This window comes from Harpegnathos saltator, unplaced genomic scaffold (assembly GCF_003227715.2).
Source record: "Harpegnathos saltator strain DR-91 unplaced genomic scaffold, Hsal_v8.6 scaffold468, whole genome shotgun sequence".
Lineage (NCBI taxonomy): Eukaryota > Metazoa > Arthropoda > Insecta > Hymenoptera > Formicidae > Harpegnathos > Harpegnathos saltator.
Window position 1 is genome coordinate 121,187 of NW_020230281.1, and position 14,258 is coordinate 135,444.

The 14,258-nt window shown below is 35.2% G+C and overlaps 2 protein-coding genes across 3 annotated transcripts; one reads left to right on the forward strand and one right to left on the reverse strand.

The window, feature by feature from the left end:
- Window positions 1-9,108: 9,108 nt before the first annotated feature.
- Window positions 9,109-9,800, forward strand: LOC112589319 (uncharacterized). The gene is made up of 3 exons (XM_025302097.1): window positions 9,109-9,142; window positions 9,386-9,607; window positions 9,676-9,800. Exons 1-3 carry the CDS (start codon window positions 9,109-9,111, stop codon window positions 9,798-9,800), a joined length of 381 nt encoding a protein of 126 aa, XP_025157882.1.
- A 1,187-nt stretch (window positions 9,801-10,987) lies between these two features.
- On the reverse strand, window positions 10,988-13,914 carry LOC112589322 (putative nuclease HARBI1). Of its 2 annotated transcripts, XM_025302102.1 has the most exons (6): window positions 13,855-13,914; window positions 12,531-12,719; window positions 12,067-12,396; window positions 11,845-11,984; window positions 11,330-11,659; window positions 10,988-11,180 (listed from the first exon to the last, which is right to left on the reverse strand). In XM_025302102.1, the coding sequence occupies exons 4-6, from the start codon at window positions 11,948-11,950 to the stop codon at window positions 11,122-11,124; spliced, it is 495 nt and encodes a 164-aa protein (XP_025157887.1). In that variant the 5' UTR covers window positions 11,951-11,984; window positions 12,067-12,396; window positions 12,531-12,719; window positions 13,855-13,914; the 3' UTR covers window positions 10,988-11,121. The 2 variants fall into 2 exon arrangements, with proteins under 2 accessions (XP_025157887.1, XP_025157888.1); XM_025302103.1 differs by lacking the exons at window positions 12,531-12,719; window positions 13,855-13,914 and adding an exon at window positions 12,461-12,482.
- Window positions 13,915-14,258: the final 344 nt, after the last annotated feature.

Here is a 14,258-nt window from a genome sequence, read left to right on the forward strand (position 1 = left end):
CCGCGCGGCGGAAATTGATTAGGGAATATCGCAGTAACCAATCAGCGTCTCATAGGCCGCGTTCAGTAGAACAAAGTGATCAGAGAGCGCTTAGTGATTATTATCTGTGATTGGAGCATTCTTTTAGATTCTTCATAGACTTAGAAGTATTTACCAATCAGGAGCGAGATTCAGTGGAAAATCTAATAATGTTGTCCAACTTGAGCCATTGGTTGCATTCAGCAGACTCAACAGTTGGACAACATTACTAGATTTTCCACTGAATCTCGCTCCTGATTGGTAAATACTTCTAGGTCTATGAAGAATCTAAAAAAATGCTCTAATCACAGACAATAATCACTAAGCGCTCTCTGATCACTTTGTTCTACTGAACGCGGCCATTCATAGGGCCAGAGTACAGACTTCTGCATGGCTGCGTTCCGATTCCCCATCCAGGTACACCCAGACACCCAAAGACCCCGTTCAGATTCCTTCCGAGTGCTCCTACAAGCTCCTAGGGGATACGTTCAAATTGTCCCTTCATCCACTCGTGTGGGTGGAAAAGCCACACGGGTCCAAGAGCCGGGTGGATTAGGTGCTGATGTAGCAAGAAAGCGCGCGAAAAGAAGTAGCCGTCGGACGTCTATCTTGGTTGGTTGGTTGGTTGGTTCTATTTTTGGTTCCGGACTGTTTTGAAACAATGTCCACATGCCATTTTCCATCGGACGTCTATCTTAAGCCAGCGGCACACGGTGCTTGTTTTCGTGCCGGATTGCTTGCTGGATGAAAATACTGCGTTCTGATTGGTACATTTCCGAAGATGGATGGAAATGCACCAATCAGAAGGCAGTATTTTCATCCAGCAAGCAATTCAGCACGAAACAAGCACGTATGCCGGCTTAAGCTAAGACTATGCATGGGAGCTGGAAACTGCGGTGACCAATCAGAGACAGACGCATGGACTTCCGCAACCACGCGCCTTCCTGATGGTCACCGCAACCGTGCCAGCACCGCATGCGGGCTAGCTTTAAAGCCAGCGATACATGCTTGTTTTCGTGCTGGATTGCTTGCTGGATGAAAATACTGCGTTGCGATTGGTATATTTTCGAAGATGGATGAAAATGCACCAATCAGAACGCAGTATTTTCATCCAGCAAGCAATCTAGCACGAAAACAAGCATCGTGTGTCGCTGGCTTTATAATATCAACATACGGTCGCGGACATAAAGGTTGTCACTTTTTTTTTTAATGACTTTCGGGACGCATCCCGACTCGAGAAAGATGAGAGTTCCTGTTCCGTCTGCGGAGCACGCCTGCGCAGTAACTCACAACGAAAGGCGAGAAATGAAATATACGTGGTATGACCAGAGAGAAACCTAAGAGCGGCCACGGCCGCGTTTTGCTTGAGGCACTTTTTCGCGACTGTTTGATACCGTCCTCTGCATCCATTATGGGGGGGGGATAAAAGTATGTGTTTCCAGCCTAAGGAAATTAATTGACCTTGATATGACTGACACATAACCTTAAGAACAAGGTCAAGGTTGAGAACGTCATATCCAAACGTAAAATTTTTCAATCTTGATACTTTTAGGTCAAAAATATAGATTTTCAGTCCTAAAAAAGTCCGGTTTGACCTTAATAATAATCTTAACTCATGACCTTGAGAATAAGGGCAAAGTCACGGCTGAATGTCCCTCGTTGACCTCTACATTCTTATTCTTATGCGTAACATTGCTCCCTAGCAGGTGCATTTTCGAAGATATTCACGTTTTCAGCCTAAAACGAGCTTAGACCTTTATGTGACCTTCAGAAGTCAAATTTGGCAGTGTTCAAAGTCATATCCGAACGTAAAATTTCCCGCTCTTTTCATTTCTGGGGTCAAAAGTACAGGGTTGGGAAGTAACGCGTTACTTGTAACGCCATTACTGATATCGTTACTTTTTTGAGTAACGATTAGGTAACGCCGTTACTTTTTGGTGTCAGTAACGAAAAAATAACGGCGATACATTTCTTGTAACAAGTAACAAAACGTCCGTTACTTTAATCGTTACTTTTTAATTTTTATAAAATTAAACTTAATTGTATTTAATTTCTATGCATTTTTTGTTTTATGCTGAATTTAATGAGAACCAATAAAGATGGACTCACATATTGTCATCCATTGGCCTTAGCTATACAGAAAGGTTTAAAAGAAAGGTAAGTTGGTGTAATTTGGTTAATACATATGTTCATCAAACAACATTCATCTGCTCAAAAAGAAAAATCTATAGGCCTGTTCGTTTTGTCTGCACTGCTGAACTGGTGCATTAAGTTAAAGTGAGAACAAACGTAGGTTTTCTCACTTTAACTTGTTGCACCAGTTCAACAGTGCAGACAAAACGAACAGGCCTAATATGTTCATACGAGGGTGGTCCGATAAGTATTTAGCCTACAAAAGAAAAACGAAAATTTTGGAAAAGTGGCGATTTATTTCTCAACATAGTCTCCTTTTAGCTCGATACACTTGACCCAGCGATGCTCCAACTTCTTTAACCCGTCTGAAAAATACGTTTTCTCGAGGTCTGCAAAGTAGGCCTCCGTGGCGGCGATGACCTCCTCATTCGACTCAAATTTCTGCCCGGCGAGTGACTTTTTCAAGTTTGGAAACAAAAAAAAGTCGCACAGGGCCAAATCTGGAGAATACGGTGGATGGGGCAGCAGTTCGTAGCCCAATTCGACCAATTTGACCGTGGCGAGGGCGGAGGTGTGAGCCGGTGCGTTGTCATGGTGGAAGAGCACTTTTTTTTCGCCAAATGGGGCCGTTTTTTCTGCAATTCGGCGTCGAATCGGCCCAATAATTCGGCATAGTACAGCCCTGTGACCGTTTTGCCTTTCTCCAGGTAGTCGATGTAGATCACACCTTGTGAGTCCCAGAAAGCGGTGGCCATCACTTTTCCGGCCGATAGGACAGTCTTCGCCTTCTTCGGAGCACGTTCGCCGGGTGAAGTCCACTGTTTCGACTGTTCCTTGGTCTCTGGTGTGTACCAGTGGATTCATGTTTCGTCGACGGTCACGAAACGACGCAGAAACTCCTTCGGATTGCGCTTAAACAGCGTCAAACACTGCTCTGAAGTGGTCTCACGGTTGCGCTTGTTGTCCGGAGTGAGCAAACGCGGCACCCATCGCGCCGACAGCTTTCTCATGCCAAAAATTTCATACAGGATATGACCCACGCGGTCTTTTGAGATGCCTACTGTCTCAGCTATCTCGCGCACCTTCAATCGGCGGTCTGCCAATACGAGATCGTGGATTTTTGTCATGTTATCCTCCGTGGTAGCCGTTTTCGGGGCACCTGGGCGTGGCTCATCAAAAACCGACGTGCGACCACGTTGAAACTCGTTAAACCAATTTTTGACGGTCGCCATCGAAGGAGAAGAGTCACCGTACACAGCATCCAAGCGCTCTTTGATTTCGCTGCGCGATTTCCCTTCCAAAAACAAGAATCGAATCACTGACCGATATTGCTCTTTTTCCATTTTTCTAAAATCCGCGGACACGCTCGCTTCCATACGCGGTCAAAACAAAACTACGAGTCCGATTCGGCTGAAATTTCGACAGTAGCCGTCTACGAGAATGTACTACACGATAGTAAATTTCTCTTGCGATAGTGCGCGCCATCGGGCGGTGAGGCTAAGTACTTTTCGGACCGCCCTCGTATTTAATTTTATTGATTCAACTTTAGGTTTTGTACTACATTCGAAAAAGAAGAATTGATAATTGCCAGCTGTTTGCATCCCAAATTGATTTGGTTAGCTGAAGATAAGTGAAAACTTGCGTATTTAGAAGATTTATAAGGAATTCCTTCAATTAAAAATTTTTTGATATCTGATAAGCACAATAATAACGATGACATTTTTAATTTTAAATAGCAAACATTAAATGAGAAATCTGCCTATGATGAATGGCAAAGATTTTTAAAGTCAGCAAGCACTAATGTCCAAATATTAAATGCATATCCACTAATTAAGAAACTTTTCCTTAAGTACAATACTTAATAACATAAAATAATAAAAATATTTAAATATATATATACATATATATATATATTTCTAATCGTCTTATGTCCGATTTATATCTTGTCTTAGCACCTTCCTTATAATCCTGGATTTACAACAAAAAAAAGTAACGGAAAGTAACGAAATAAAATATCGTTACTTTCAAGTAACGGTAACGCGTTATTTTTTAAGATCAGTAACGAGTAACGATAACGAGTTACTTTTTACCGAAAATAACGGTAACAAGTTACTTTTAAAAAGTAACTTTCCCAACCCTGCAAAAGTATGGGGTGCCATTTAAAAAAATTGACCTGACCTTGAAATGACCTTCAAGGTCATTGTCAAATCCAATTGTGCAAAAGGTCAAATCCAAGGTCACCGCCAGATAGTCAGGAAAAAATCATAAAAACCCAGTACTTCGCATTTTTTCTAGGACTCATATTTTTCAAGTTATTCTGCTCTTCCAGGACTTTTATAACACCCTGTATATAGGGTATATTTATTGTTGAGGATTTTGACAGTAATAATTATTAATATTAATTCCTCCTCCACGTCTTCCACCTCTGCCACCTTTGTCATCTCTGCCACCTCTGCCACTTCTGCCACCCCAGCCACCCCTGCTGTCTGTTCCTCGCCCTCTTCCTCTACCGCGCACTTGTGCGAAATGTAATAAATATATCAGTTGTTCCGGCTGAAACGTACAAAATCAACAAGTTATTATTACATGCATATTGATACACATATATCGAATGTCTGGAAAATTTTTACAAAGCCTAAATATTAAGATAAATGAAGATAAAACTCAAAACATTGTTATGTATCATTTTGTAACATTCGCAATAGCTGGTAAATAATTAATTGTTTGAACCAAAGAGAGAGAGTACGCTTGGGAAGAAGTACACTGTAGATATGTATAAAAAAGACAGTTTCCAGTTTAAAAGCAAAATGGGTTACTTTTTGGATACTCCTAACGATAAATATTAAAAAATGAATATTATGAAATAAATATTAAAAAATGAATATAACTAAATAAATATTAAAAAGTGAATATAATTGAATCAATATTAAAAAATGAATATAATTAAATAAATTTTAAAAAGTGAATATAATTGAATCAATATTAAAAAATGAATATAATTAAATAAATATTAAGAAATGAATATAATTGAATCAATATTAAAAAATGAATATAATTGAATCAATATAATTGAATCAATATAATTGAATATAATTGAATCATATTAAAAAATGAATATAGTTAAATAAATATTAAAAAATGAATATAATTCAATAAATATAAAAAGAATATATTAAAATTTGCATCCATTGAAAATTTTTGCATGCATAATTATGCATGATTATATAAAATTAAATTATATGTATAATTATACATAATTATGTATGAACACATTTCATACATAAGTATGCATAATTATACATATCATACATTATATCGTATATTATACATAATAAGTATGCATAAACAATTATATACAGGATATTTTGTAATTCGCTGACCATGGACAATGGAGGTGTAAAATTCATAGAGATAAATAAAAGAAATCCAAAACCGTTTTGAGCAACATTTAGAGGCTATTTTAATTGATAACTTGAAAATTTGCGTTTTTATTGGCAAAATAGTAGAGGACTTTTGTTTAGAATTACCTAATCTACAATTATATGATGACTATTATGCCTAGCGATGGATTTAAATTTCAGGGTTAAAAGTTCAATATATTCATTCCCAGCGTTAGGCATCATTGCCGTCATATAATAGTAAATTAGGTCATTCTGAACAAAATAGTCCTCTACTATTTTGCAAATAAATATACAAATTTTCAAGTTATCAATTAAAAAAGCATTTAAATGTGGCTATTTTCAATTATTAATAACTTAGTAACTATTGCGATTCTTGAAAAATTTTATATGACTTTTTTGTTCAATTTCACCTGTTCTACCTATACAAATTGGATGGACCAACATTTTTCAGACACCCTAAATACATAGTGGTTTACATGAGACATAAAAACTCCATAACTCGTAAGTAGCAGACGTTACAAAAAATTGATGAAATAAAAATTGTACTATTTTAGAAATAAAATAAGGTGATAATATTATTACGACAGAGAAATTATTCTTTCAAAGTTATTTCAAGGTCAACGTCTATTTTTTTATAAATTATATTTTTTACATAACTCGATTCCTTATCCCATTTTACGTATAAAAGTATTTAGGTAAAATTATCGGAAATTGAATATTTTTCGAGATATTTGATTATGTCCGTACTTTGTTATGTTTCGATCCACTGTACGTCGTGAAGTTAATGCGCATTTTCACGCCTTAATTAATAAAACTGTGCCAATCGTATCAATATAAACAAATAATTCAAACAGAACAGATTATGGAGAAGATAATGCTTTTCTAATGATGTAGATATCTTCGGCGGTTGCACACGCGTCGTCTATAAATTTCCTAATTGTTGGGAACTGCTAATTATATCGTCATTCCAAAAACACTATCTTCTCCACAATCCTCTCTGTTGTAATTAGCAGTTTATATTGATACGATTAGATCAGCTTCGTTAAAATAAGCGTTATTGATATTAATTAACACGAGAGCGACTTGACGAAATTTGCAACGTTGGCGCTTATTTTGACGAACTTGTACAAGTTATATCAATATGAACCACTAATTCGGACAGAAGGGACTGTGGAGAAGATAGTGTTTTTTTATGATATTATTAGCAGTTACCGAGAAATAAGCAATTAATGTAAACGCCACAAGCGCGACTTGGCGAAATTTGCAACGTTAGCGCTTTTTTTAACGAATATCTCTCTCTCTCTCCCTTTCTGCACGGAGAAAAATAAATTTTCTGTAACAGCAAAGTCGTCATTGCTACTACATATTCGTAGTGACAACTAGAAAACTTAGTTGACGCAACTAATTTTACCAATTATTCGTCATTAGAGCAGAATCTGTTTTGTTGCGAGAACAAAAACAATTTGCTGAATGTATTTGTCCTTAGAATCACGTTAATTTGTTATTTGATATTTTTAGCAAATATATTTGCTATCCCAGCAAAATTACCACTGCTGCTACAAATGACAATCATGACAACCATGACCATCATATGACTGAAAAGGTCCTTTCCATCAGTCGATAGCAGTGGCACAGTACGAAAGACGAATAACTCAAAAGCCAATAGCTTAAGAGATTTCAGGTTCAAGTTCCAGTTCAACTATTTTTTTCCTCAGGGGCTAGCAAAATTGCTTTGTTAATGCAGCAAACGAATTTGTTAACTGGAGAAAAACTAATTTGTTTTTACAGCAAAATAATTCGCAGATTCAACAAATTATATCCAGCAAATAGTGATTAGTACACTTAGCATCTTTTTGCTGTCCAAATAATAATAGATAAGTATAATAAGTATAGTAATAAATAAGTAATAGATTTTGCGAGACCAGCAGCTAATTTGCTGGACCAGTACCGCGATTCTGTAACTCGTTATTGGAGTTAACGACACTTTCGTTATCGTTGCGCAGCTTTTGTATACCGTAGAAAAGCTGCGCAACAATAACGAAATCGTCGTTAACTCCAATAACGAGTTACAGAATCGCAGCACAGGAGCGCTATTTTGTACATGTCTACCGACAATTGTCGGTATCGGTCGTTACCGACGAACGTCGGTTGCGTGACCGACAAGAACGATGCACACCTATTCTCTACATGGACACTACCGACAATCATCGGTGCAACCGACGAATTTCAATCGTCGGTTGACGTCACAAATGGTCGAGAGACAGTCACGGACAAAAGTGAGAATATATCGTAATTCGACCAATCACGTAACGAGTCTATGAGAAAGTCCGCGATTTTCAAGTTTTACAAACATAACCGTATTCATAGAGTTGTGTAGAAAAATAGAGAAGATACAAGAGAAAGCATCATGTCAGAGAGTAGAAGTAGGTATGTATATATATTTTTAATGCTATTCATATATATATATATATATATATGCTGTGTGGGTAAATATTACATTATTTTATATATATATATATATATACACACATAATGTAATATTTACCTACATAGCACAAAATATCCAAAGGACGTATGTAGGATATAGGGACATTCTTAGAATCTCCTTACGACATCCCCTAAACATCTGTGTTGTGTGGATATACTAATAAATACTATTCGATAACTTAATAAGAGAATTGTACTATCAATAAACAGTAATATTTTTTGTAGTACTGTTAAAAAGCAACGTTCTTCGCGTGCATCAACATTGCAAATTGAAGATTTGGTATCCTATATGGAAAAGCATAGCCGTTTCACTGTCGACTGGTTTAACGGAAATGAGGGGAAACTGCAACTGCAGATGCAGTGGGATGAACTGTGTAAAAGGCTAAATTCTCTACCCGGGCCAAAGAAGTCGATCAAGCAGTAGCAAACTGTAAGATATATTTTAAGCTATTTACACAATATTTGTTCCAGACATTTTTACCAAGAGCAAACAGATATGATGCAAATGCGATAAGCTATATATAAATAATTGAGATTTTTTTAATTACTTTCCCATCTTGATTTCCGGACATGTATACATTTCGTAGTAAACCCCAGTATCTTGATACATGTTAAATAAATTTTATGTAATGTTCTCCCTTATTCAGCTGACATTCTAATATCAATGTTATATAATTGCTTTTCTGTTATATGACTAGTTGACTGGGATACATTTGATTGGGATTTGCATATTACATTATTATATTTAATATATTTAGGTATGGCGGGATCTGAAGAGTGTTTCTTCGAGGAAAGCAAGCAAGTTAAGAGCTGAGCGCTTACGCACAGGCAATTTTCCAGCTGAAGAAGCCCCATTGCAGAACATTGAACAACGCGTAGTGTCTGCAATTGGTTTAGATTATGTTGAGGGAAATGCGCATTGTCCTAATAGTTGCGTGGAAGAAGATGTACGTATATATGTTCAATGTATCTCTTTAACCATTTAAAATAATTATAATACGTACATAAAGAAACAATTTACGTTATAATAATTGTTTGTTGTAGGAAAATATTGAATGACTTGAGATGGATGACGAAGATCCTCTTTATCAAATTTCACAGACGTTAACTTTGCGAGATACTATCTTCGCAAACGAGGAAAGATTGAAAGAGGAATTTCCTAGCATTGTTGATGATAATATCAATTAAAATTAATAAAGTGGAGACATTATATATTTTTAAAGAGATATTTAGTTAGATTTCTATCAGCATATAAATTATAATTATGTATATAATTATGTATAATTATGTAATTATGTATAATTATGTATGTATAATTATGTATTTTTATTTTTAAATAAAAACAGAGGAGCACTTGACATTACAAGATGTCGAAGAAGCCGTACTGGATTATCCAGATGCAGTCACAACTGTTGCAGCTGCAGTAGCAGTTGAAGCTGATTCCGAAACAAGAAGAAGTTTGCCAGTTTCTACAAAAAGGAAGCCAAATCCTAAAAAAAGAACAGCAGAGCTCGGTGTGCGGAAATCCACTATCACATGCCCTACAACTGACGCTGCTTCGAGCAATCGTAAGACTCATACATGAACGAAATTAAATTAATGTACAACGTTATTTGTGATATAATCTTTTATATAGGAAAAAACAGACAACGTATCAGTGTGCAGCTTGAAAACGCGCGTGAACAATTCACCAACATAGCACAAAGTAACGCCTCTGCATTGAAGGTAAAAAGAAATCCTATAAATAACTTGTTTACTTAATTATTTTTATATTTTTAGATATTAAAGAAAACTATATAGAAAAATATATACAAAATTTTATTATATTCATATTCATATAAGTGAGATGTTTAAAGAATGTGAAATTACTTGTAGCTGTTACTTAAAAATCGAGTATTATTTATTGTAATTAAGAGAATTCAATTATCTTTAATTTGTGAACCCTTTTTCAAGAATATTATGAATGATATGCCCAATTATGAATAACAATAGAACACAATAACTGAAATTAAAAACCGAATAAAAAGAGAATAATGAAGTGGGATATTAATGATTATAGATAAATACAATGTATTATTAACGAGGTTTCAGTAAAATGATGAAGAACATTTTTTGGTTTTAATTATAAAAATATAAAAACTAATTTCGTTGATAAAAACTATGCAAATTGTAAAGCTAAATGTTTCCTGTTTAAGAATATTTTATATTGTCCATATTTTTGTCAAGATACTTTATTTACACTTATTTACATATTACCTGGATACCTAGTACAAATCTTCAAAGGACGTTCTAAGAACGTTCTAAGCACATTCATACATCCTAAAAACGTTCTAAGAATATTCTCTGAAGATTTTGTGCTATCTGGGTATGTAGATAATATTAATTATTTATTAATAGTACATTAATATTATAGATGATAGATGAATCTATTGAACGACTTGCGACGGTAGAAGAGAGAAGAGTCGCAATCGAAGAGAGAAGAGCGAGGTCAGAAGAAATATCTCTGCAGTTATTAAAGAATATATCTGAATATATAAAATATTTTTGTGAAAAATAAGAGGGTCTATCAGTTTTTACGGTATTTTAATTCAATTTGTTTATTTTATTTTATTGTACGCACTATGCTTACATACGTAAGCACGCACGCATGCACGTGCACACGCGCGCACACACACACATGTCATTATCTTATGTAATTATTTTTAAACGTGATTAAGAAAATAATTTATTTACAAGGTAATATAAAAGGTTACAATATAAATATTAAGTAATACAAAAAGTTTATATTGATAATAATTTGTAATTTTTCATTACAAAATCTTATAGTCTACCGTATTGTTGAGCGATAAAACTGTCTTGGATACGTGTGACAAGTGCACGACCTTGCAGAAACTCGCCATGATCTATCATTGTGTTCCATCAGGACAACGCCAGGCCACACACATCGATAGTGACTCGCCAGAAGCTCCGGGAGCTTGGTTGGGAGGTTCTTATGCATTCACCTTATAGTTCGAACTTGGCACCAAGTGATTACCATCTGTTCCTGTCCATGGCGAACAATTTTGCTGGTGAAAAATTCGCTTCAAGAGAGGCTTGTGAAAATCGACTGTCTCAATTTTTTGCCAATAGGGACGAGGGCTTCTATGAGAGAGGCATAATGAAATTACCTTCAAAATGGCAACAAGTTATCGAACAAAACGGCGCATATTTGACCCAAATCGGATCATTCTAACTATGGTAATTAAAGCCTTCAATTTCATGCAAAAATAATGGATTTCTTTTTACTACACCTGATATTTCTACTGCAGGATTAGGCATATTAGCTACACGATGGGCTTCCACCTCTGCTGGGTCGACGTCTATATCATATATTCGATGGTGGATACGCATATTGTGCAAAACCGCACAAGCGTTAACAATTCTTCCAGCTAATCCTGGTTCGTACATTAGTTGCCTTTGCGCTGAAAGGCATCTAAATTCGCTCTTCAAAACTCCAAACAGGCGTTCTATACAAGAGCGGGTACTGCATAATTCTTCATTATAATTAAAACATGGAGTTCCTGGCTGCTCGTATTTCAATGGAGTCATTAACCACGGCTCCAGTCCATACCCATCATCACCTGTGAAAATAACACTTCGATTTTACTTTACTTTAGATTCAGTTTATTTATTTTACATTTTCAATATGATGAATATATTTAATAAGCAGTTGTTTTAAATAATTATTTACAACCATTTTACATTTTATAAACTTTTAAAGAAATATTTTACCTAGTATTTAATAAGAGAAAAATAATAGTATTACCGATAAGCCTTGCGTTCTCCTTGCATATACCATCGTTCCATGACACGACGAGCAGCACAATTTGCCCAAATATATGTATCATGTCGTGCCCCAGGATATCGAGCATTAATGTTTAGAATTTTTAAATCAGGGTCACAAATCTGTAAAAAAATATCATATATACATAAAATTAAAATTATTGTTATCCCAATTTTAACATTTATACTATTTATTTATATATACCGCTTGAACATTGAGACAGTGATCACCCCAGTGATTGACGTAGGTTTCTTCGTGAAGTTGCGGTGCCAGAATCGATACCTAAGTGCAATCTATTGCACCGATAGCACCTATAAACGGATGTTGTGCTGTGCGGAACTTTTCTCTTGCAGCTTGTCGATCCTCCGCTGTAATAGGAAATTTTACCCATGGTCATAGTAATAGGTCGTTTATTCCATTTGTCACGGCTGCTACACAACGGCTTACAGTCGATTGACTGACAGCCAGATTCCATTGTTCCCCAATGGCACCTTGGTAGCAGCCAACAGCATAAAATCTTAAAGCTGTTAATACCTATTAAACAATATTTGTTGAACATATAGAAATAATAGTAATAATTTCATATTAAATCACACACATAAAATATATGTGCATATACTTGAATATACTGCTGTACTGAAATTCCATATGGCCGTAATCGTTGTAACCTTGGTCTTAAGATCTCTGCTAATTCCAACACAGTGTCAGGTGGCAAGCGAAATAAATTAATGAAAACGTTATCGTGTAACTCGAATGAATCATTAGTATCACGCCAGACTCTTCTTTCTATTCGACGTTGTAGCATTCTCACGCGATTCTCAAGGTGTAAAAGATCCCACATGAGGTATTCAGCCATACTAAATTCATATTAAATATTATTGGATTTAACAATTATATTATTATATTATTGGATATAACATATCGTCGGCAAAATTAGAAAACCTTCTAATTCCAATTTTTAACGAATTTGAGATTTTCATTTCATTCAACTTAATAAGATAAGTTGGATGAAATGAACCCAGCAAATACAATGTTGCATGTAACGTACATATTAGTTGTAATTTCCTACTCAACAATGTAACTGTTATAACACATGTGTTATATAACAGTTATATTATTGAGTAGGAAATTACAACTAATATGTACGTTACATGTAACATTGTGTTTGCTGGGAATATTTCAATTTCATAAAAAATTGGAGTTAGGAGGTTTTCTAATTTTGCCGACGATATAAATAAAACACTAGAGTAACGGTCCCAATTACTGCCAGTGTCCTAATTACTACCATTCTCTTTAATTATAGTATTAAAATAAAAAATATGATAGCATTATATATTTAAAATCTTGGTTTAATATTAAAATATTTTAAATATATCCCATTAAATCTACTAAGATATATTAGTGTAACTATCCAGTTACAATGTTACATGTAACATTGTGTTTACTGGGTATAATGCTCATATTTTTTATTGTAATACTACAATTAAAGAAAATGGCAGTAATTGGGACACTGGCAGTAATTGACCGTTACCCTATAAGTATAGACAAATTTATTCTTTTCGACGTGTAAATGAGTTAAAAGAATTACGCAAAAAATGCGAAAGAAAAACTCTAATTAATATCACTTGTTAACCGTTCGTAGAGCTATTTTCGTCCTTAATGTATTTTAAGATATATTTTTAACCTAAGTCATGAACAATAATAGATTGTACATTCATTACTTAGGGTAAAAGGATAAGGTTTTGTACATATTATATACTATTCTAATACTATTTTTTATTTCCTGATGCCGTGTAAAGACCGCAGTACGAATTGAAAGTTAACTCCACTGACTAAATTTTATGAGAATTTAATTAAATTTACTTGCTTGCACATTTTTGGGTTACAATTTACAGCACATACACACTATTATATTTTATACCAACAGAAACGTAATAAACTAAACAAAAATTTTATAAATAAGTGAAGTCGCAATGTGTGCAGTATCACTACCTCAAATCGCGAATTCACTAACATAATCACATAAACCGACGATAATCTCGTCCGTATGCGTCGGTCAAGCACTACCGATGGCCAAGGGACCCCTCGGTAGGATTATCGTTTACGACCGATACTTGTCATTCATTTTTAACGACGCGCGTCAGTGAGGTACAGGTATATGTTCACAAAACTGAGTTATATATTTCGATCTGTTTTCCAGAACATCAAGTAGTTACAATACAAATGTTTTGCCGAAAACTCAGAACGCTGCAGCTGTGAAGCTCAAATCTGAAGCTGACAAATCCTCACCTATATCTATCCGGTTCTCTCCGTTACCGTCGTCACCTGTATTCATCAGGTCATCTGCGTCACTTCAAACTCCAGAGTTGTCATCGTCTAGTGAGTGGAGTAGTGAT